The 25,153-nt window shown below is 42.7% G+C and overlaps 1 protein-coding gene across 1 annotated transcript in view; it reads left to right on the top strand.

Moving 5' to 3' along the window:
• Positions 1 to 11,048: 11,048 nt before the first annotated feature.
• Positions 11,049 to 25,153, top strand: part of LOC144692995 (ufm1-specific protease 2-like) — an 87,105-nt gene continuing 73,000 nt past the window's right edge. Inside the window, exon 1 of the mRNA XM_078562232.1 lies at positions 11,049 to 11,466. Coding sequence (XP_078418358.1) covers positions 11,464 to 11,466 — 3 coding nt within the window. The 5' untranslated portion in view covers positions 11,049 to 11,463. The remainder of the gene's footprint in view (positions 11,467 to 25,153) is intronic.

Raw genomic sequence — 25,153 nt, 5'->3', positions numbered from 1 at the left:
GTGGAAGTGTTATAGTGGTCGGGGATTCCATAGTAAAGGGAGCAACAGGCATTACTGCAGTCTTAGACATGACTCCAGGATGGCATGTTGCCTCCTTGGTGCCAGGATCAAAGATGTCACAAAGCAGCTGCAGGACATACCTTTGTGGGAGGGTGAACAGCCAGAGATCGTGGTCCACATTGGGACCAATGACGTAGGCAGGAAAAAGGATGAGGCTTTGAAATCAGATTTTAGGGAATTAGGAAGGGAATTAAAAAGCAGGACCTCAAGAGCAATAATCTCAGGATTATTCCCAGTGCCACATGCTAGTGAGCACAAAAATAGGGAGATTTGAGCAGTTCACAACCTGGCTTGAGAAATGGGGTGGGGGGGTCAGTGGAACTGGTTCTGGGGCAGGTGGAACCTGTGTAAGAAGGATGGTTTACACCTTAACAGTGCTGGGACTAATGTCCTCGCGGGGAGGTTTGCTCATGCGATTGGGGAGGGTTTAAATTAGATTGGCAGGGGGATGGGAACCTGAGGGGGATTTCAGAGTGGAGAGGAGAAAAACCGACGGTGGGAAGTAGAGAAGTATTAACTGATAACAGGGATATATCAGAGAGTAGTATCAGGGTAAATAGAATACTTGGAGAGTTTGATAGAATTAGAGTAGGCAATAGTAAGTCATTAGATGGGGTCAGAATAAGGAGGAAAGTGAAAAAGCCTAAATCAGGGTTAATGTGCATGTATGTGAATGCGCAGAGAGTGTTAATGAGATTAGTGAACTACAGGCACAGGTTGACAAATGGAATTATGATATTATTGCTATAACAGACACCTGGCTCAAGGAAGGGCAGGACTGGGAGTTAAATATTCTTGGGTGCAAGGTATTTAGGAGAGACAGGAAAGAAAGAAAAGTGGGGGAGGGGGAGTGGCAATATTGATTAAAGTTTGCATTACAGAACTGGAGGGAGAGGATGTTCCAGAGGGGTCAAGGACGGAATTTTTCTGGCAAGAGGTAAGGAATGAAAAAGGTGCAATAATATTGATTGGTGTCATATATAGACCACCAACTAGTGCAAAGGATGTAGAAAAACAAATTTGCAAAGAAATTACAGGGAGTTGCAAGAATTATGGAGTAATTATTGGAGTAAGTAGATTACAAAAGTAGGGAGGTCATGTTGGAGTTGTATAGAACCTTGGTGAGGCCACAGCTGGAGTACTGTGTGCAGTTCTGGTCACCACATTATAGGAAGGATGTGATTGCACTGGAGGGGGTGCAGAGGAGATTCACCAGGATGTTGCCTGGGATGAAACATTTAAGTTATGAAGAGAGGTTGGATAGACTTGGGTTGTTTTCGTTGGAGCAGAGAAGACCGAGGGGTGACCTAATCGCGGTGTACAAGATTATGAGGGGCATGGACAGGGTGGATAGGGAGCAGCTGTTACCCTTAGTTGAAGGGTCAGTCACAAGGGGGCATAAGTTCAAGGTGAGGGGCAGGAGGTTTAGGGGGATGTGAGGAAAAACTTTTTTACCCAGAGGGTGGTGACGGTCTGGAAAGCGCTGCCTGGGAGCTTGGTGGAGGCAGGTTGCTTCACATCCTTTAAAAAATATCTGGATGAGCACTTGGCACGTCACAACATTCAAGGCTATGGGCCAAGTGCTGGTAAATGGGATTAGTTAGTTAGGTAGGTCAGGTGTTTCTCACATGTTGGTGCAGACTCGATGGGCCGAAGGGCCTCTTCTGCACTGTGATTCTGTGATTATAATGGAGGACTTCAATTATCCAGATATAGACTGGGATAGGAATAGTGCAAAGGGACAAAAGGAGCGAGAGTTCCTGGAATGTGTTCAAGATACTTTTCTGCAGCAATGTGCTTCTGGTCCATCAATGTGCTTCTAGTCCAACTTTTGGACATGGTTCTGGGAATGAGTTGGCCCAAATGGATCAAATATCAGTGGGGGAGCCTCTAGGGAGCAGTGACTATTGTATCGTAAGGTTTAGGCTGGCCATGTAAAAGGACAAGGAACAATCGAGAGCAGTGATAATTAATTGGGGATAGGCCAACTTCAAATGAAATGAAAATGCATCTGAGTCAAGTGAGTTGGAATCAATATTAGACAGTGGCTGACCAATGGCCCACCTTCAAAGAAAAAGTATTGCATGTCATGGTATATTCCCTTAATGGGGAAAGGTAGGACAAATAAATCCAGAGCACCATGGATGACGAGAGAGATAGAAATGAGGATGAAAAGGAAGAAATGCATGTACGACAGATGTCAGGTAGAAAATACAATGGAGAATCAGGCTGAATATAGAAGTACCAGAGGGGAAGTGAAAAAACTGATAAGAAAAACAGGGGGAGAGCATGAAAAGAGACTGGCAGCGAACATAAAAGAGAATCCCAAGGTCTTCTATATGCATGTAAATAATAAAAGGGTGGTAAAAGAAAGAGTAGGGCCAATTAGGGATAAAAAGGGGAGGCAGGAGAAATAGTGGAGGTATTAAATAAGTACTTTACATCTGTCTTCACAAAGGAAGAAGATGCTACTCAGACCGAGGTGATAGAAGAGGTAACTGGTACGCGAGAAGAAATTACAATTGAGAAGGAGGAGGTGTTAGAAAAAATCTATATTTACTTAAAAAACATAAGGTACCAGGACCTGATGAGATGCATCCAAGGGTACTGAGGCAAGTGAGTGTGGAAATTGCAGAGGCGCAAGTGATAATCCTTCAGTCTTCCTTAGACACAGGGGTGGTGCCAGAGGACTGGAGAGTTGCGAACGTTACACACTTGTTCAAAAAGGGATGCAAGGACAAGACCAGTCAGTTTGACTTCAGTGGTAGGGAAACTTAGGGAAACTAAAGTCCGGGACAAAATCAATTGTCACTTAGACAAGTGCAGGATATTTAAGGAAAGCCAGCAAGGATTCATGAAGGGAAAATCATGTTTAACTAACTTGCTGGAGTTTTTTGAGGAGGTAGCAGAGAAGGTTGAAAAAGGAAACACTGTTGATGTGGTGTATATGGATTTTCAAAAGGCATTTGAAACAGTGCCATACAACAGACTTGTGAACAAAATTCTATCTCATTGAATAAAAGGGAAAGTAGGCACTTGGACAAGAAATTGGCGGAGTAACAGGAAACAGATTAGTGATAAATGCTTGTTATTCAGATTGGAGAAAGGTTTGTACTGGAGTCCCCCAGGGATCAATGTTGGGGCCCTTGCTCTTCCTGACGTATATTAATGACTTAGGATGTGGTGTGCAGGGCATGATTTCAAAATTTGCAGATAATACGAAGATTGGAAACATTGTCAACTGTGATGAAGATAGTCTTGAACTTCAAAAGGACATAGACATATTGGTGGTTTGGGCAGACAAGTGGCAGATGAAGTTCAATGCAGAGAAGTGTGATGATTCATTTTGGCAGGAAGAATATGGTAAGACATTGTAAAATAAAGGGAGAAACTCTAAAGGAGGTGCAGGAACAGAGGGACCTCGGTGTATACGTACATAAGTCATTGAAGATAACAGGGCATGTTGAGAGAGCAGTTAATAAAGCATATAGTATCTTAGGCTTTATACAGAGATGTGGGGCTTGTCTTATGAGGAGAGATTGAGCAGTTTAGGCCTATACTCGCTAGAGTTTAGAAGGATGAGAGGAGATCTAATTGAGGTATTTAAGCTGCTAAAGGGGATACACAAAGTAGACGTGGGGCGGATGTTTCCCCTTCTGGGGCATTCTAGAACAAGAGGCCATAGTTTTAGGCTGACGGGTGGTAGATTTAGATCAGAGATGAGGAGGAATTACTTTTCTCAAAGGGTCGTGAATCTGTGGAATTCACTACCTCAGAGTGCAGTGGATGCCGGGACGCTGAATAAATTTAAGAAGGAGATAGACAGATTTTTAATTAGTAATGGGTTGAAAGATTATGGGGAGAGGGTGGGAAATTGAGGTTGAGGCCGAAATTAGATCAGCCATGATCGTAATGAATGGCGGGGCAGGCTCGAGGGGCTAAATTGTCTACTCCTGCTCCTAGTTCTTAAGTTCTTATGTTCTAATAGGGGTATTGAGTACAAGAGTAAGGAGGTAATGTTGAACTTGTATAAGACACTAGGTAGGCCTCACCTGGAGTACTGCTTCCAGTTCTGGGTGCCATGCTTGAGGAAGGAAGTGAAAGCATTGGAAAGAGTATAGAGAAGATTCACAAGAATGTTTCCAGTGATAAAGAACTATAGCTATAAGGATATATTGGCGAGGTTGGGGCTGATTTCTTGGAGAAAAGAAGGCCGAGAGGAGACTTGATAGACGTATTCAATATCCTGTGCAATATGGACAGGATGAACAGTGAGAAACTGTTCCCACTTAAGAAAGCATCAAGAACAAGAGGGCACAGATTCAAAATAATTGGCAAAAGGAGTAGAAGTGACATGAGGAAAAATATTTTCACCCAGGAGAAGGTTGGAGTCTGGAATGAACTTCCTGGGAGGGTGGCGGAGGCAGGTTCCATTGAGATATTCAAAAGGGAATTGGATTGCTATCTGAAAAGAGAGAATGTGCAAGGTTTCAGGGATGAGGCAGGGGAGTAGGACTAGGTAGAATGTTCTTTCAGAGAGTAGGAGCAGACTCGATGGCCCAAATGGCCTCCTTCTGTACTGTAAAAATTCTGTGATTCTGGTGCTAATAATTGCATCCCCAATTCCCCAATTCAACAGCAGTCCTGCACCTTGGCCGGCATTTTATCAAAGCATAGGTTGTCCTCTGGCGGGGCCAAAAGTGGATCGCAAGACCCAATAAGAGGATCAGCAGCCTTGCCAATGCCACGCGTTAGAGGTGGTCACTGCTGAGGCTATAGGAAAATGTCATGAAGATATTAATGTATATAATGTTATTAGAAATTATTTCAAATTGGGTCTGTGTCAGTGGGTGAGTGTGTGTGTCTTAACTGGATTAAAACCAGCTAGTCTGGGTGCTTTGATGTATAGTAGTTTTGAGATGTTAAACAGGAAGGAAGTTAAGGTAAAGAGTACATTTGCATTTTGTTAAATAAACCATTCAAAGATTGGGGGTGAAATCTTGCACCTAGCTAGGAGACACCAAGCAATATGTTTATATTACTAATAAAATTGGTACTATGAAAGGGGCTTTATTGTTAGAAGAGGTGGAATTTAAAGGGCCTGGTGATACACAATGAGAATTTACATTCAAAGGGAAGGCTAGGTATATACAGATAAGAGTTTTGTGTGTGTCAGAGGCATGCCTCTGTAAGTCTACAACTGTGCGAAGGAACCAAATTGAAAGGAATCTCATTTTGAATTCGTAAGATAAAATGTGCTTTGCCTAGTGTCTGTTTATGTCTATGGGTTATTGTTGCCTTGGGATATATATATATATATATATATAAAAAAAATATATTATTATTCACCCACAGAAATCACTAAAAGTAGCAGTGCAGATTAATGGAGACATAAAAAAGCAAAACAAGCAATGGGATTCATTTCTAGAAGGATACTAAAGCAGTGACGTTATGTTAAATTTGGTTAGAACATACTAATATCAGTACTGCATATAGTTCCATCTCCATATTATAAAAAGGATATAGGGGCACCGGGGAAGGTGCAAAATACTGACAAGGATGATACCAGACCACTGAGGATATATTTATCAGGAAAAACTGAACAGGCTGGATCTCTTATCACAAAAAAAGGGCTGAGATTTGACCTGATAGTCATCTTTTGAATAATGAAGCAATTTGATAAGGTAGCGTTTGTTGTAGACGACAGGGGACCAAAACCAGGTGCTATGAATATAGTCACCAATAAATCTAATAGGAAATTCAGAAGAAACTTCTTTATCCAGTGATTAGTAAATATGTTGAACTTGCTGCCTGCCACAAGGTGTTCAGAAGAAGTTGAAATGTCTCCCATTGGAGGGTGGATGGAGAGAAAATGGGGCAGGGAGAGTAGAAAATCAACATCAGGCGAAATCTGGCCTTTCCTGACTACAGGAACTTTGGTAGTGGCTCAGTAGCCATGTTTGAGGTTTGAGGCCTGCAGTGTGTTTAGACAGCCAGAAAAAAAATATAAAGTGAGAATGGTTTAATTTAGAGTAATTTTATTTGAAACAAATAAAATATAATAACGGGGCTGTTTGGAGGTGCCTGAGAACAGCGGGGACTGAAAGCACGGAGAGAGAGAGAGAGAGCAGGAGTTCACTCCGAGGCTCGTTGAGAACAGCGGGGGCTTAATTCGTGGAGAGAGAGAGAGAGAAAACGCGAGTTCACTCCAAGAGTCAGCGAGAACAGCAGGGGCTGACTTCCAACCAGTTTCCGCATTCTAAAACAAATGATGTCAGAATAAGAGGGAAAGTTTTTAAAAAGTCTAAATCAGGGCTAATGTGCACGTATGTGAATGCATGGAGTGCAGTTAATCAGATTGGTGAACTGCAGGCACAGATTGACAAATGGAATTTTGATTTTATTGCTGTAACGGAGGCCTGGCTCAAAGAAGGGCAGGAGTTAAATATTCTGGGAGTTAAATATTCCTGGGTACAAGGTGTTTAGGAGAGATAGGAAAGGAAGAAAAGGTCGGGGGGAGTGGCAATATTGATTAAAGGTGGCATTACAGTACAGGAGAGAGAGGATGTCCCAGACAGGTCAAGGATGGAATCTCTCTGGCTAGAGGTAAGGAATGAAAAGGGTGCAATAACATTGATTGGTGTAGTTTATAGACCACCAACAAGTGGAAGGGATGTGGAGGAACAAATTTGCAAAGAAATTACAGAGGGGTGCAAGAATTAGAGTAACTGTAATGGGAGACTTCAATTAGCCAACTATAGACTGGGATAGGAATAGTACAAAGGGATAAGAGGGGTGAGAGTTCCTGGAATATGTTCAAGATCATTTTCTGCAGCAGTGTGTTTCTGGTCCAACGAGTGGACATGCACTTTTGGACCTGGTTCTAGGGAATGAGTTGGCCCAAGTGGATCTAATATCAGAGGGTGAGCCTCTAGGGGACAGTGACCATAAGGTTTAGGTTAATCATGGAAAAGGACAGGAAACAATCCAGAGCAGGGATAATTAATTGGGGATAGGCCAACTTCAATGGGATGAGAATGCATCTGAGACGAGTGAGTTGGAATCAAATGTTGGAATCAAAAAATGGTGGCTGAACAATGGGCCAACTTCAAAAAAAAGTATTGCAGGCAATGTCAAAGTATATTCCCTTGAAGGGGAAAGGTAGGACAAATAAATCCAGAGCACCCTGGATGACAAGGGAGATAGAGGTAAAGTTGAAAAGGAAGAAGTGAGCATAACACAGGTGTCAGGTAGAAAATACAATGGAGAATCAGGTTGAATATAGAAGGACCTGAGGGGAAGCGAAGAAACTAATAAGAAAAGTAAGGAGAGAGCATGAAAAGAAGCTGGGAACAAACATAAAAGGGAATCCCAAGGTCTTCTATAAGCATGTAAATAATAAAAAGGTGGTAAAAGAAAGAGTAGGGCCAATTAGGGACAAAAAAGGGGTCTTGCATGTGGAGGCTGGAGAAATAGCAGAGGAGTTGAACGAGTACTTTACATCTGTCTTTACAAAGGATGAAGGTGCTACCCAAGCTGAGGTGAGAGAGGAGGTAACTGGCACATTAGAAGAGCTTACAATCGAGAGGAGGAGGTGTTGGAAAGACTATCTTTACTTAAAGACCAGATGAGATGCATCCAAGGGTGCTGAGGGAAGTGAGAATGGCACTAGTGATAATCTTCCAGTCTCTCTTTGATACAGGGGAGGTGCCAAAGGGCTGGAGAATTGCAAATGTTACACCATCATTCAAAAAAGGTGCAAGGATAAATCTGGCAACTACAGACCAGTCAGTTTGACCTCAGTGGTAGGGAAACCTCTGGAAACAGTAGCACGGGATTAAATCAATAGACACTTAGGCAAGTGCAGGATAATTAAGGAAAGCCAGCATGGATTAATTAAGGGAAAATCATGTTTAACTAACTTGCTGGAGTTTTTGAGGAGGTAACAGAGAATGTTGATAAGGGAAACACTGCTGATGTGGTGTATATGGATTTTCAGAAGGCATTTGCTACAGTGCCACACAATAGACTTGTGAGCAAAATTCTAGGTCATGGAATAAAAGGGAAAGTAGGCACTTGGATAAGAAACTGGCTGAGTGGGAAGAAACAGAGGGAAGTGATAAATGGTTGTTTTTCAGATTTTTTTTTGAATTCGTTCCTGGGATGTGGGCATCAGTGGCTAGACCAGTATTTATTGCCCATCCCTAATTTCCCTCCTTCAGAGGATACTTTTAAGAGTCAACCATATTGCTGTGGGTCTGGAATCACATGTACACCAGAAATGGAGGAAGGTTTGTAGTGGAGTTCCCCATCAGACAATGTTTGGACCCTTGCTCTTCCTGATATATATTCATGACCTAGAATGTGGTGTGCAGGGCATGATTTCAAAACTTACAGATGATACGAGATTGGAAACATTGGCAACTGTGATGAAGATAGTCTTGAACTTCAAAAGGACATAAACATGTTGGTGGAATGGGCAGACAAGGGACAGATGAAGTTCAATGCAGAGAAGTGTGAGGTGATTCATTTTGGCAGGAAAAATATGGTGAGAGTATAAAATAAAGGGAGAGCCTCTAAAGGAGGAGCAGGAACAGAGTGACCTTAGTGTGTGCGTACATAGGTCGTTGGAGATGGCAGGGCATGTTGAGAGAGCAGTTAATAAAGCTTATGGTATCTTAGGCTTTGTTAATAGGGGCATTGTGTGAGAGAGTAAGGAGGTCATGTTGAACTTGTATAAGACACTTAGGCCTCATCTGGAGTACTGCGTCCACTTCTGGGTGCCATACTTGAGGAAGGTGAAGGGGCTTTGGAGAGAGTGCAGAGGAGGTTCACAAGAATGATTCCAGGGATAAAGAAATGTAGCTACGAGGATAGATTGGAGAGGTTGGGACTCTTTATCTTGGAGAAAAGAAGGCTGAGAGAAGACTTGACAGAGGTATTCAAGATCTTGAGGAGTAAGGACAGGGTAAATAGTGAGAAACCGTTCCCACTCAAGAGAACATCAAGACCTAAAGGGCACAAATCAAAATAATTGGCAAAAGGAGTAAATGTGATGTGAGGATTTTTTTTTTCACCCAGAGGGTGGTTGGAATCTGGGACAAACTTCCTGAAAGGATGGTGGAGGCAGGTTCGATTGCGGTATTCAAAAGGAAATTGGATTGCTACCTGAAAAGAAAGAATGGTCTCTTTCTGCACTGAAAAGATAATGTGAAACTGTGAATTTAGCTGTTCTCTGTGACTTTCGAATTGATACATGCCTCACACAATCCTGGCCTCCATGCGTCCCTCGTGCTTCGATTTGCGCCAGGCTTTAACCACCAAATTAACCCACTGACCAACAGAAAAGTGTGAACAGACAAAAACTATTATTATTATTATTGTTATAAATGCTGGTATGATTAGATGTAGAGGGGTGGGAGAAGGTTCGGGTGGCACATAAAAGCCAGCGTAGACCATTTGGGCTGAATGTCCTGGTTCTAAGCTGCGGACTCGGTGCAATTTTACGAAAAAATCCGAGTTGTTGTTACAGTAAAGGTAAATCTAAGGTTTCCAGCTCTACTTTATCTGACAATTCGGCCCAAATTTTCACTCCTGAGTTGGGTAGCCGAGAAATCTCACCTCCAGCAGGGCATAATGGCACGACCTTTGCTTTGGTCGGTGGGGGAGGGAGGCGGATGCGGGATGGAGTAAACCACATTGCTGTGGGCCTGGTAAGGACAGTAGATTTCTTTCCCTAAAAGGACATTAGTGAACCAGGTAGGGCTTTATGACAATCCAGTAGTTTTTCATGATCATCATTAATGAATCTAGGACTTTGTTCCAGATTAATTAAATTCAAATTCTATCAGCTACTATGGTAGAATTTGAACTCACATCTTTAGAGCATTAGTCCATGCCTTTAGATTGATAGTCCAGTAACATTACCACTATATACCATACCCTAATCCTACTGTGCCATTATGATTTATTATAAAACATCAGCAGTATTAACTGCTTGCTACCTAACCTACAATTAGAATCATAGAATGGTAATAGCACAGGAGGCCATTAAGCCCATTGTTTCTTTACCAGCTCTCTGCAAGAGCAACACACCTAGTCCCACTCCCCAATCTTTTCCCTACAGCCCAGCATATTTTTTTCTTTTCAGATAATTATTCAATTCTCTTTTGAAGGCCTTGATTGAATCTGCCTCTACCTCCCAGGCAGTACATTCCAGATCCTAACCACTCACAGTGTAAAAAAGTTTTTCCTCGTGTCACTTCTGGTTCTTTTGAGAATCACTGTCAGTGTCCTCCGGTTCTAGATCTTTCCGCCAGTGGGAACGGTTTCCTCCTGGCTCACAACTTGAGCATTTCTATTAAATCTTGTCATAACCTTCTCTTCTCCAAGGAGATGATAGGTTCTTGATTGGTAAGGGGATCAAAGGTTACGGGGAGAAGGTGGGAGAATGGGGTTGAGAAACTTATCAGCCATGATTGAATGGCGGGGCAGACTCGAAGGGCTGAATGGCCTAATTTCTGCTCCTCTGTTTTATGGAGAACAGCCCTAGCTTTTCCAATCTAACCTTGGCTTGCACTGAAGTTCCTCATCATTCTGGAACCAGTCTCCCTCATCTTCTGGAACCAGTCTCGTGAAACTTTCCTGCACCCTCTCAGCAGGGTGATCAACTGTCCCGGAATTTATGGCATCATCCCACACAATTGGCAGGCTGTCCCATGTCCTGGGTTGTTTGAGGCCCGGGGCAGCGTTTTTCCCGTATTTGCAATGTTCGGGCTTTGCCGCGCTCGTCCCTTTGAACTTCTGGTCCGGTGGCCTGAATAGCTCCATAACCCCTGCTCTCACAGCTCTGGCAAAGCACCCCCCACAGCTCCTGCAGGTTTGCATCGTTGCATCGTCCCTTTAATTTTTCGTGGAAATTAGTCTGTCCCTCAGCCTCACATCCTTCCTAAAGTGTGGTGCCCTGAACCGGATACAATAATCCAGTTGAGGCCGAACCAGCGTTTGAGACAAAGTTGATCATAGTTTCCTTGTTCGTGGACTTATTGCCCCTATTTATAAGCCTAGGATCCCAATGCCTTAAGGAGGAACCCAAATCCTGTACCATCAATGATTCGTGCACATATATATACTCTCGATCCCTCTGTTGTGGCACCCGCTTTAGAATTGTACCCCTTTACTGAATAATACCTCTCCTTACACAATATCAAACAAAAAGTCATCTCTCCCTCAGGACAAGATCTGAGTTACAGCCGGGCTTTGTCTCCATGTCGCCCCGCACAAAGATGGCCGGCCTGGTGATCGGTTTCCTTAGTGACGGTGCGGGGTGTTCTGTGACGTGTCTGCTCGGGGTGGGGAAAGGGGATTCAGAGGGCAGTTGGAGCCTGATCTTCAACGGTGGAAATGGTGAGTCTCAGCCTGGCTGCACTTCTCTCTTTGTTTCTCCTCCTTCATTTTGGGCTCCGAACCTCTTACCCAGCTCGAGCTTTATCAGTGTCCTGCGCTGACTAAAGCTCGCCGACAGTTGCCACAGGCCGCTGATAATTTACTTCATCTGAGAGCCTAATCCAGGGCACTGACCTCTTCTTAAATGGAGATTCTAATGTCCAGGGCACCGACCGCTTCTTGACTAGAGATTCTAATGTCTAGGGCATTTACTTCTTCTTAAATAGAGATTCTAATGTCCAGGGCACTTACCTCTTCTTAAAAATGTCCAGGGCACTGACCACTTCTTAACTGGCAAGCTTAACATCCAGGGCACTGACCACTTCTTAACTGGCAAGCTTAATGTCCAGGGCACTGACCACTTCTTAACTGGCAAGCTTAATGTCCAGGGCACTGACCACTTCTTAAATGGAGAGCTTTGTGTCCAGGGCACTGACCGCTTCTTAAGTAAAGATCCTACTGTCTAAGGCATTGACCACGTCTTAAATGGAGAGCCTAATGTAATATGTGGGAAGTCCTGGACACTACTGGTGACCTAGATGACCACGTGCAGGAAGTGTCACCGACTGCAGAAACTTGTTCGGCGGCTAGAGTCACTGTGGCGTGTGTTTGTGCCTATGTTCATATGTATCCACTGTGCTGACAGCATCATTATATTAGTATCATAGCGCATTCAGAGAGGTGGTCACACCACAGCTTAGGTGCCTGGAGGCAGGAAGGGAATGGGTGACCACCAGGCAGTCCTTGAGAACTATGCAGGTAATGCAGGAGTCCCCTGGGGTCCTGCTAGTCAATCGGTTTTTGATACTGGTGAGGACCTTGGTTCCTCAGAGGAGTGCAGTCAGAGCCTAGTTTATGGTGCCACAGGCAACTCTGCTGTACAGGAGGGGAAGAAGAAAGGAAGAGCAATTGTGATAGGGGATTTGTTACTTAGAGGAACAGACAGGCATTTCTGTGGCCTAAGCATTCAAGAGAACTTTTTTAGCCAGCACGTAACAAGCCCAACGAAATGGGGTGCAATTCTAGACTTAGAATTAAGAAATGAAGCTGGGCATGTGGATGAAGTAGCAGCAGGGGACCATTTTGGAGATAGCAACCATAATACAGTTAGATTTAGCATTATTATGGAAAGGGACAAAAATGGAACAGGATTAAAAGCTCTAAATTGGGGGAAGATAAATTTTTCAAAGCTGAGAGGTGAACTGGTGAAAGTGGACTGCATTCAGGTACTAGAAAGGAAAACAGTGTCTAATCAGTGGGAGGTATTGAAAATGAGATTCTATAGGTACAGTGTAGACATGGACCACAAAGAAAAAAGGTGGTACTGCCAAATCTAGAGCCCGCTGGTTATCCAGAAGCATACAGGGTAAGATAAAGCAGAAAACAAAAGCTTATGACAGTCACAAAAAGCTTAATACTGTGGAAAGCCTAGAGGAATATGAGAAGTAAAAAAGGAAATTAGGAAAGCAAAGAGAGGATATGCAAAAATATTGGCTGGTAAAATCAAAGAAAACCCAAAGTGTTTTACCAGTACATTAAGAGCAAGCGAATAACTAAGGAAAGAGTAGAGCCTATGAGAGATGTAGATGGTAACTTATGCATTGATGCAGAAGATATGAGCAGGGTTTTCAATGAGTATTTGAATCACTAAGGATAGGGATGATGCAGGCATTTTAGTTAAAGAGGAGGAATGTGAAATTTTAGATACATAAGCATATTGAGAGAAGTCCTGGAGGGCCTGACATCCTTGAAGGTGGATAAATCACCGGAGCCAGATGGATTGTGTTCCAGGCTATTGAAGGAAGCCAGGGAGGAAATAGAAGATGCTCTGAGGATCATTATCCAATCTTTACTAGATACAGCCGAGGTACCAGAATATTGGAGGTCGGTGTATGTTGTATCATTATTTAAAAATGTGTGAGGGATTGGCCAAATAATCATTGACTGGTCAGTCTGACCGCTGGTGGGCAAATTATTGGAATCAATTCTGAGAGAAAGGATAAACTGTTACTTAGGCACGGATTGATCAAGGATAGTCAGCATGGTTTTGTTGGGGAGACCGTGTCTTAGTAACTTAATTGAATTTTTTGAGGAAGTAACAAGGAGGATTGATGAGGGTAGTGCAGTGGATGTTGTCTACATGGATTTTATTAAGGCATTTGACAAGGAGCTACATGTCAGACTGGTCAAAAGAATGAAATCCCATGGGATACAGGGAAATGTAGCGAGTTGGATCCAAAATTGGCTCAGCAACAGGAAACAAAGGGTAATGGTCGATGGATGTTTTTGAGAATAGAAAGCGGTTTCCAGTGGCATTCCACAGGGCTCAGTGTTGGGGCCCTTGCTGTTTGTTGTAAATATTAATGATTTGGGCTAAATGTGGGAGGCATGATTGGGAAATTTGTAGATGACACAAAAATTGGCCATGCAGTTGATAAGGAAGGGGATAGCTGTCGACTCCAGAATGATATCAATGGTTTGGTTGAGTGGATGGAAAAGTGGCAAATGGAATTCAATTTGGAGAAGTGTGAGGTAATGCATTTGGAAAGAGCAAACAAAGCAAGGGAGTACACAATAATCGGGATGATATTGAGAGGGGTAGAGGAAGTGAAAGACCTTGGAGTGCATGTCCACAGGTCCCTGAAGGTGGCAGGACAGGTGGATAAGGTGATAAAGAAAGCATATGGAATGTTTTCCTTTATTGGACGAGGCATTGCATACAAAAGCAGGGATGTAATGATGGAGCGGTATAAAACGCTGGTTAGGCCACAGCTGGAATTTTGTGTACAGTTCTGGTCACCACATTACAAGAAGGACATAAGAGTGTGAGAGTATTGGTGGGTTGAAGGAATCTTAAATCTCCATCTGAAAATCTTATATTGTATATATTTAACATTTAACTGCAAGTGCCCTTTAAATTTTAACTCTCATCCAAGGGCCTAAACATATAGAAGCTATCTATTGGCAGCAGCTGAAATAGTTAATTAAGGAAACTAGCTCAAATTGGTGTGTTCTGTACCAGGGCTCACTCCTTTTGTTTCAGAACACATAAATTCAAACATTCTCAGTGTGACCAGCATGAAGTGCGAGTTTAACGGAGTGTGAGAGTTTGGTGAGCCGGGGGATTGTTTTTATCTATTTTCTTTTGCCCTGGTTCTTGCTGTGCTACAGGGAAAGAAGCTAGCTATTTGGTAAATATCTGGTAAGTGGATAAGTCTATTCTATTCCTAAGGCTCAAAAGGAATTTGTGGTCAGATTTAAAAAATACATAAAAGAAAATAAATAATTGAATAAAATAATTAAGTGATTAATTAAAGCACATAAAGATGGCATGTTTCATGGTTGCAGCATATGGGAACTCTTGGATGCCTGTGTGATCCAGAGCAAACACGTCTGCAGTAAGTGTATGTGCCTTGAGCTTCGGCTCAGAGTCATTGAGCTGGAGGCCGAGCTGCGGACACTGTGTCATATCAGGGAGGGGGAGAGTTAGCTGGACACTTTGTACCAGGAGGCAGTCACATCCTTTAGGATAGGATCTTCTGATTTGGAAGGGAAAGGAAGCTGTGACTGTGAGTGAGGCAGGTAAGGGGACCCAGAGGCCAGAAGTGTCAGTCTTTGCAATTGTCCAACAGGTTTGAGGTCCTCTCAGCTTGTTTGGATAAGACTGGGGGCTGCAGGATGGATGAGCTGACAGACCATAGCACTGTGGTACAGGAAGCCATTCAAGTGGGGGGAGCAAAAAGTAATGTCATGGTAGTAGGGGACTGTATAGTGAGGGGGATTGACACTGCTCTCTGTTGCAAAGAGCGAGATTCCGCATGCTGTGTTACCTGCCAGGGTTTGGGACATTTGCTCAGGGCTGCAGAGGAACTTGCAGCGGAAGTGGGAGGATGCAGTTGTTGTGGCCCATGTAGGTACCAACAACTTGGTAGGACAACGAAAGAGGTTTTGCATAGGCTGTAAGAGGAACAAGACACCAAATTAAGAAGCAAAACCTCAAATGTAATAATCTCTGATTATTACCTGAACTACGTGCAAATTGGCATAGGGCAAATAAAGTTAGAGAGATGAATGCACAGCTCAAAGACTGGTGTGGGAGAAGTGGGTTCCAATTTGTGGGGCGCTGGCACTAGTGCTGGAGAAAGTGGGGGCTGTACTGTTGGGACGACTACACCCGTGCTGGGGCTGGTGTTCTAGCAAGCCGCACAACTAGGGAAGTAGAGACGGCTTTAAACTAAATAGTGGGGCCAAGAGATCAAATTTGGGAAGATGTGGTAAACCAAAGAGTAGAGACAGGGCAAGAGAGAAAGGTACTAAAATGGAAAATGATAAACAGAACTTTACAGGAAGGGACAGAGAGTACAAATGTAGGAGGAAATCAGAAGATAAAGCCAGACTTTACACAAATAATAAAAGAACAAAATTAAAGGCTCTGTATCTAAATGCATGTAGCATTCGAAACAAAACAGATGAACTGATAGCGCTAATTGAAATAAATAAGTGCGATCTGATGGCCATTACAGAGACATGGCTGCAGCATGACATAGATTGGGACCTGAATGTCAAAGGATATGTGACATTTAGGAAGGACAGGAAGCTAGGAAAAGGTGGAGGGGTGGCTGTATTAATAAATGATGGTATTAGCACATTAGACAGGATGACTTAATTTCAGGAAACCAGAATGTTGAAGTTGTTTGGGTTGAGATGAGAAACGATTAAGGCAAAAAGTCACTTGTGGGAGTGGTGTACCTGCTAGTGGAGTGGCCTGCTAATTGTAACTACATGGTTGTACGTTCGTACAATTGCCCTGGAGAGAGTACAGAGGAAACTTACAAGAATGTCAGGGCTTGAAAATTGCAACTATGAGGAAAGATTAGATACACTAGGGTTGTTTCCCGTAGAACAGAGGAGGCTGAGGGGTGATGTAATTTAGGTGAATACAATTATTTGGGGCCTAGATAGGAAAGACCTGTTTCCCCTAGCTGATGGGTCAGTTACCATGGGGCATAGATTTAAGGTGATTTTTAGAAGGCTCAGAAAGGGGAAGGGGAAAAACATTTTCACCCAGAGGGTGATGGGCGTCTGGATTCACTGCCTGAAGTGGTGGCTGAGGCTGAAATGCCCAGCTCTTTTAAAATGGTACCTGGATTTGCACCTGATGTGCTGTAACCTGCAAGGCTACGGACTGGGTGCTGGAAAGTGGGATTAAAATGAGTGGCAAGAAACATAAAAGAAGACTGTAAAAGCTTCTATAAGTATGTAAGAAGAAAAAGATTTGTGAACACAAATGTAGGTCCCTGACAGTCCAGAACGGGAGAATTTATAATAGAGAAGAAAGGAGATTGCAGAGCAATTAAACAACTCCTTTAGTTGTGTCTTCACGGAGGAAGATACAAATAACTCCCCAGAACTGCTAGGGAATCAAGGGTCTATTGAGAAGGAGGAATGGAAGGAAATTAGTAATACTAAAAAAACAGTGCTGGAGAAATTAATGGGACTGAGAGCCGATAAATCCCTAAGGCCTGATAATCTACATCACAGGGTACTAAAGGAGATGATCATGGAAATAGTGGATGTGTTGGCTGTCATCTTCCAAAATTCTGTAGATTCTGGAACTGTCCCGGCAGATAGGAGGGTGGCAAATGTGACCCCACAATTTTAAAAAGGGAGGGAGGGTAAAAACAGGGAATTACAGACCAGTTAGCCTAACGTCAGTCGTGGGGAAAATGCTATGTCTATGTCTGTGGAAAATGTCTATGATAAAGGGTGTACTAACAGGGCACACTTAGAAAATATCAACGGTATTAGACAAAGTTAACATGGATTCATGAAAGGAATACCATATTTGACAAACCTACTGGAGTTTTTTGAGGATGTAACTAGCAGAATAGATAAGAGAGAACCAGTAGATGTGGTGTATTTGGATTTTCAGAAAGCTTTTGATAAAGTCCCACATAAGTTATTGTGCAAAATTAAAGCACAGGGGACCGGGGGTAATATATTGGCATGGATTGAGAGTTGGTTAGCAGACAGGAAATAAAGAGCAGGAATAAATGGGTCTTTTTCATAATGGCAGGCAGTGACTAGTAGGGTATCACAGCGATATGTGCTTGGGCCCCAGCTATTCACATTATATACCAATGATTTGGATGAGGGAACCAAATGTAATATTTCTAAGTTTGCTGACGACACAAAACTAGGTGGGAATGTGAGTGGTGAGGAGGATGTTAAGCGGCTCAAGGTGATTTATACAAGTTGAGTGAGTGGACAAATACATGGCAGATGCTGTATAATGTGGATAATTGTGAAGATATCCACTTTGGTAGGAAAAGCAGAATGGCAGAGTATTATTTAAATGGTGGTAGATTGAGAAATGTTGATGTATAAAGGGACCTGGGTGACCTTGTACATCAATCACTGAAAGCAAGCATGCAGGTGCAGCAGGCAGTTAAGAAGGCAAATGGTATGTTGGCCTTCATTGCAAGAGGACTTGAGTGCAGGAGCAAGGATGTCTTTCTGCAGCTGTGCAGGGTCTTGGTGAGACCACACCTGGAGTATTCTGTGCAGTTTTGGTCTCCTTACCTAAAAAAGGATATACTTGCCATAAAGGGAGTACAGCGAAGGTTCACCAGACTGATTCCTGGGATGGCAGGATTGTCGTATGAGGAGAGGTTGGACCAATTAGGCCTGTACTCACTGGAGTTTTGAAGAATGAGAGGAGACCTTATTGAAACATTTAAAATTCTGACAGGGATGGACAGACTGGATGCAGGTATGATATTTTCTCTGGCTGGGCGGTCTAGAACAAGGGGTCACCTTCTCAGGATACGGGGTAGACCATTTAGGGCTGAGATGAGGAGAAACTTCTTCAATCAGATGGTGGTGAGCTGATGGAATTCTCTACCACAGAAGGCTGTGGAGGCCAAGCCACTGAATATCTTTAAGAAGGAATTAGATTTCTAGACTCTAAAGGCATCAAAGGTATGGGGAGAGAGTGGCAGTATGGTGTCGAGATAGAGGATCAGCCATGAACATATTAAACAGTGGAGCAGGCTCAAAGGGCCGAATGGCCTACTCCTGTTTCTATGTTTCTAGTTCATTTTTCTCTTTTTTTTGTCTGGCGCAAGTCATGATCGGCTGAATGGCCTCTGTGCCGTAACGTTTCTATGGTTAATGCCCTGGGCACTGACCACTTCTTAAATAGAGATTCTAACGTGCATGGCACTAACCACTTCTTAAAAATGCCCAGGGCACTGACTACTACTTAAACAGAGAGCCTAATGCCCAGGGCACTGACCTCTTCTTGAATGGAGAGCCTTAATGCCCATTGTTAAATGGAGAGCCTTGGTGGCCAGGACACTGACCTCTTTAATTGACACTGCTGGCCAGACTACCAATCCCTTTAAACTAAGAATTTGCCCAAGACCATAAGACATAGGAGCAGAAGTAGGCCATTCGGCCCATCAAATCTGCTCCGCCATTCAATGAGATCGTGGCTGATCTGCTAATCCTCAACTCCACTTTCCTACCTTTTCCCCATAATCCTTGATTCTGTTACTGATTAAAAATCTGTCTATCTCAGCCTTGAATATACTTAACGACCCAGCCTCTACAGCCCTCTGTGGTAAAGAATTCACAGATTGATTACCCTCTGAGAGAAGAAATTCCTCCTCATCTCTGTTTTAAATGGACGCTCCCCCTACTGTGAGATTATGCCCTCTGGTCCTAGACTCTCCCACAAGGGGAAACAGCATCTACCCTGTCAAGCCCCCTAAGAATCTTATATGTTTCAATAAGGTCGCCTCTCATTCTTCTAAATTCCAATGAGTACAGGCCCAACCTACTCAACCCCTCCTCATAAGAAAATCCCTCCATACTCGGGATCAACCTAGTGAACGTTCCCTGGATTGCCTCCAATGCCAACATATCTTTCCTTAGATAAGGGGACCAAAATTGTTCACAGTATTCTAGGTGTGGTCTAACTAGTGCCTTGTATAGTTTTAGCAAGGCTTCCCTATTTTTATACTCCATTCCCTTTGAAATAAAGGCCAACATTCCATTTGCCTTCCCTATTACCTGTGGAACTTGTATGTTAGCTTTTTGGGATTCATGCACGAGGACTTCCAAGCCCCTCTGTGCTATAGCTTTCTGCAGTCTTTCTCCGTGTAAATAATATTCAGCTCCTCTATTTTTCCTGCCAAAATGCATAACCTCACATTTTCCCACATTATATTCCATCTGCCAAGTTATTGCCCACTCACTTAACCTGTCTATATCCCTCTGTAGACTCTTTGTGTCATCCTCACCACTTGCCTTCCCACCTATTTTTGTGTCATCTGCAAACTTGGCGATAGTACATTCACATCCCTCATCCAAGTCATTAATATATATTGTAAATAATTGAGGCCCCAGCACCGATCCCTGTGGCATTCCACTAGTTACAGGTTGTCATCCTGAAAATGCCCACTTAGCCAACTCTCTGTCTTCTATTAATTAGCCAATCCTCTATCCATGCTAATATACTACCCCCAGCTAATGGGCTCTTATCATATTAAGTAGCCTTGTGTGCGGTACCTTATCAAACGCCTTTTGGAAATCCAAATTTATTACATCTTCTGCTTGTTACCTTCTCAAAGAATTCTAATAAAGTTGTTGGGCATGATTTCCCCTTCATGAAGCAATGCTGACACTGCTTGATTAGATTATATATTTCTAAATGCTCTGCATCCTTTATAATAGACTCCAACATTTTCCCAAAGACAGATATTAAGCTAACTGGCCTATTGTTACCTGTTTTTTTGTCTCCCTCCCTTTTTGAATAAGGGTGTTACAGTGGCCATTCTCCAATCCTCTGGGACTTTTCCAGAGCTAAGGATTCTTGATTGCTGAGAATGTATCTGGTCACAAACCTGAAAAATTAACTGGTTTTCTATGCGTGGACGTTGTCAGACCTGCTGGGTATATCCAGCATTTACTATTTTTATTTTATAACAGTACACCAATTATTTTGAAGGGCTCAACAATTGGTCAGTAACATCTCTGGAGAGCAAAGATAGAATTGTACTGCATAGATGGAGGCCATTCAGCTCCTCCTGCATGTGCCAGCTTTTTGATAGCGTTAGATAGCGTGTCCCATTCCCATTCTTTTCCCTTAGCCTTGTAATGTTTTCATTTTCGACTAATTATCCAATTCCTCTTTGAAATTATTATTGAATCTGCTTCCACCGCTCTTTTAGACAGTGCACTCCAAATCACAGCAACTGCTTATTTTTTAAAAAAATCTCCTTATCTCCCCTTTAGTCCCTTTGCCAATTACCTTAAATCTGTGTTAATCCATGTGTTACCAATCTTCTTGCTATTGGGAAACTTTTCTTCCTATATACTCTATCAAAACCTCCTCATGATTTTGACCACCTCTCTTAAATCTCCCCTTCACATTCTCTGCTCTGAGAATAATTCCATTATCTCTAGTCTCATTACCTAACTGTAGTCCCTCATCTCTGGTGCCATTCTAGTAAATCTCTGCACTTTCTCCGTGGTCTTGATACCTTTCCTAAAGTATGGTGCCCAGATTAGATATGTAACTCCAATTGAGACATAAACAGTGATTTAAGTAGTTTTACTGTAACTTTACGGATTTTGTATTCTGTGCCTTTATCAAGCCTAGTGTCCCATATTTTTTTTAAAATCTTATCAACTTCACCTGTCGCCTTCCAAGATTTGTCCATTTAAACCCCCAAGGCTCTCTATACCTGCACCTCCTTTCAAATTGTACAATTTTGTTTATATTGCCTTTCATTCTTCCTTACAAAATACAAGCTTATCATTACTATTAAGGTTTATCATAGTTGAAAGGTTTATTAAGTTAAAGCCAAGTAAAATAAAATTAATATAAGTAAAATAAAGTTAACGTAAGAGAAGTTAAGGCATGGCAGGGCACATTGAATGCGTGTCCTGTAGAATGTGGGAATTCATGGACGCTACCAGTGACCTAGATGACCACATGTGCAGGAAGTCTCACCAGCTGCAGAAACTTGAGCTCCGGGTTTCGGATCTTGTACGGTGGCAGGAGTCACTGTGGTGCATCCGCAAGGCTGAGAGCTACGTGGGTCGCACATTCAGAGAGGTGGTCACACGACAGGGTAGGAGCATGGAGGTAGAAAGGGAATGGGCGTCTGCCAGGCAGCCCAAGAGAACCAGACGCATAGTGTTTTGGATGCTGGTGAGGGCATTGGTTTCTCGGAGGAGTACAGTCAGAGCCAAGTTTGTGGCACCAAGGGCGGTTCGGCTGTACAGGAGAAGAGGAAGAAGATGGGAAGAGCAGTAGTGATAGGGGATTTATTAGCTAAGGGAACAGACAGGCATTTCTGTGGCCTTGGACATAACTCCAGGATGGCATGTTGCCCCCCCCGCTCTGTGCCAGCGTCAAGGATGTCACGGAGTGACTGCAGAGAATTTTTCTGGGGGAGGGTGAACAGCCAGAGGCCGTGGTCCATGCCGTACCAATGACTTAGGTAGGAAAGGGGTGGTGAGGCCCTGAAAATAGATTTTAGGGAGCTAGGAAGGAAATTGAAAAGCAGGACCTTTAAAGCATCAATTTCAGGATTACTTCCAGTCCCATGTGTAAGTGAGCATAGAAACTGGAGAATTGAGCAATTGAGCACCTGGCTGGAGAACTGGTGTAGGAGGGTGGTCATCAGATTTCTGAGGCATTGGGACCGGTTCTGGGACAGGTGGGAACTGTACGGGATGCATCTTAGCAGGACCAGGACTAACATTCTCACAGGCAGATTCGCTAGTGCTGTTGGGGGGGGTTTAAACTAGATTGGCAGGGCCAATCAGGATGGGAACCTGAGCGGGAACTCAGATTTGAGGGAAACAAAACTGGTAAAGGGAAGTAGAAAAGTAGAAAGCAAAAATAGAAGACAGGCGAAACATAGACAAGCATCAAATGGGATCGGAATAGAGAAAAAGTTGAAAAAGCAGAGTTAAAGGCACTCTACCTGAATGGATGTAGCATTTGCAAAAAGGTTGATGATTTGAATGTACAAATTGAGGTAAATGGATATAATTTAATTGCCATTACATGGCTACAGGGTGACCAAGATTGGGAACTGAATATCCAAGGATATTTGGCATTTAGAAGGGATAGGCAAAATGGAAAAGGAGGTTGGATAGCACTCTTAATAAGGGATGCGGTCAGTACATTGGTAAGAGAGGATCGTAAATCAAAGGATCAAGATGTAGAATCAGTTGGGTGGAGCTAAGAAATATCAAGGGGCAGCAAACATTGGTGGGAGTTGTTTATTTGCCACCAAACTAGTGGTAGTGTTGGGCACGGTAAAAATCAGGCATGTAATGTGGGTAATACAATAATAATAGGCGACTTCAATTTACAGATTTGTTTAACCAAATCAGCGCTAATGCTGTATAGGATGAGTTCCTGGAGTGTGTATGAGAAGGGTTTCTGGAGCAGTACATTGAGGAGCCAACTAGGGATCAGGCTATTTTTGATTTAGTGTTGGCTTGTATTTAAAGAAACACTACATGGTCCACAACGGATATACATTCATCTATGGCACAAACACCCAGAGAGAAAGGTAAATCAACCTTGATTAACACTTATATTATGGAAAAAAATAAAGCTGCAAAGACAAATTGGAACAATGGGATTTACATTAAAAAGGGAGATGTATAAAGGAGATGAGGTTATATGTAAGGAAGAAGGCATTCTAAGATCCAACAAGTGTGAAAAGCCTCCAGCCTCTATGTACCAAGCCGCTGTCTCCAGGAACTGAAGCTAGGAGAATTCATTTTAAATATCACTGTCCAGGGTATTGTGTGCTTTGCCTGGGTCTGTTGAAATTTATGTTGTTTTACTGTTGCCTTAACGGAGGTGTAACTGGGAGCTAGATTAATTAGGGGATTTAGGAGTTATCATAGTAGTAATTTGTAGACCTATGTATGTGCTTAAAATCATTTATTAATAAATGTTTAATTTAGTTTTGTAAAAAAACCTCTAAGTCTCAGTGGACTTATTACTGCTGAATTCAAGGCATGCATATTGAAATAAAAATACAAATTGCCAAACAGTTGTGGCAGCTGTTTCAAGTTTCCCTCTGGGATTTGAGCAGCTCGGCATTTACCATCCGCTGTGTCATAACAACGGAATTGGGGGAAATATACTAATATGGATTGAGAATTGGCTAACAGACAAAGCAGAGAGTCAGAATAAATGAATCATTCCCAGGATGGCAGGCTGTTACCAGTGGGGTACTGCAAGGATCAGCGCAAGGTCCACAGCTGTTCACAATCTATGTAAATGATTTGGATGTGGGGACTGATTGTAATATTTCCAAATTTGCTGATTAAACCAAACTTGGTGAGAACGTGAGGCGAATGCAAGGAGGCTTCAAGAGGACTTGGACAGGCTAATTGAATGGGCTAGAACATGACAGAATATAATGTGAATAAGTGTGAAGTTATTCACTTTGGTAGAAAAAAGCAATATTTATTAAATGGTTCGAGGTTGGGAAGTGCAGGTGCCCATTGGGACCTGGGCTTCCTTGTTCATGAGTCACTAAAAGCTAGCGTGCAGTGCAGCAAGCAATTAGGAAGACAGATGGTATGCTGGGTTTCATCACAAAGGGATGAGAGTGCTGGAAGAAGGATATCAGGTAAGGATAGCAGATCTCCTTCGCTAAAGGACATTAGTGAATCAAATGGGTTTTTACAACAATTTACAATGGTTTCACGGTCATCATTAGACTTTTAATTCCAGAATTTTATTGAATTCAAATTCCACCATCTGCTGTGGCAGGGTTCAAACCCAGGTCCCCAGAGCATTACTCTGGATTACTAGGCCAGCAATAATACCACTACACCAACACCTCCCCGAAGGTGAGACTGCACCTGGAGTATTGTGCACAGTTTTGGTCCCTTAATCTAAGGAAGGATATACTTGCCATAGAGGGAGTGCAACAGAAATTCACCAGATTAATCCTTGGAATGCAGGATTGTTTTATGAAGAGAGATTGAGGAGAGTGGTTTGTATTCCCCAGAGTTTTGAAGAATGAGAGGTGACCTCATTGAAACTTACAGAATTCTTACAAGATGTGACAGGGTAGATGTAGACAAGATGTTTCCCCTGGCTGGTGAGTCTAAAACCAGGGAATATAATCTCAGGATTACGGGTGGGCCATTTAAGACTGAAATGAGGAAGAATTTCTTCACTTAGAGGTGGTGAATCTTTGGAATTCTCTAACCCAGAGGGCTGTGGAAGCTCAATCATTGAGCATGTTCAATTAATTAATGGATTTCTGATATGGAGATAGTGCGGAAAAGTGGCATTGAGGTAGATGATCAACCATGATCTAATTGAATGGCGGAACAGGCTCAACAGGCCGAATGGTCTACTCCTGACCCTATGTTCCTAAGTTTAGTTTCTGAGCGTGGATCCTTCATCCAAATTGGAAAAATTAAAAATGAAGTGCTGGGTTAGAAGTTGTTTTTTTAAATAACCAATAGATTGTAGGGAGGAAAACCACTAGGAGTTAAGGAACTCAACAGTTTGAAGACTTTACCAAAAATGAGGTTGAGCATTGTTGCCCATAGAAATTACAAAATAGCTACAAATGTGACAAGGCAG

This window comes from Cetorhinus maximus, chromosome 2 (genome assembly GCF_964194155.1).
Source record: "Cetorhinus maximus chromosome 2, sCetMax3.hap1.1, whole genome shotgun sequence".
Taxonomy (NCBI): domain Eukaryota; kingdom Metazoa; phylum Chordata; class Chondrichthyes; order Lamniformes; family Cetorhinidae; genus Cetorhinus; species Cetorhinus maximus.
Note: the sequence above shows the minus strand (reverse complement) of the source record. Positions and strands in the feature narration are given on the sequence as shown.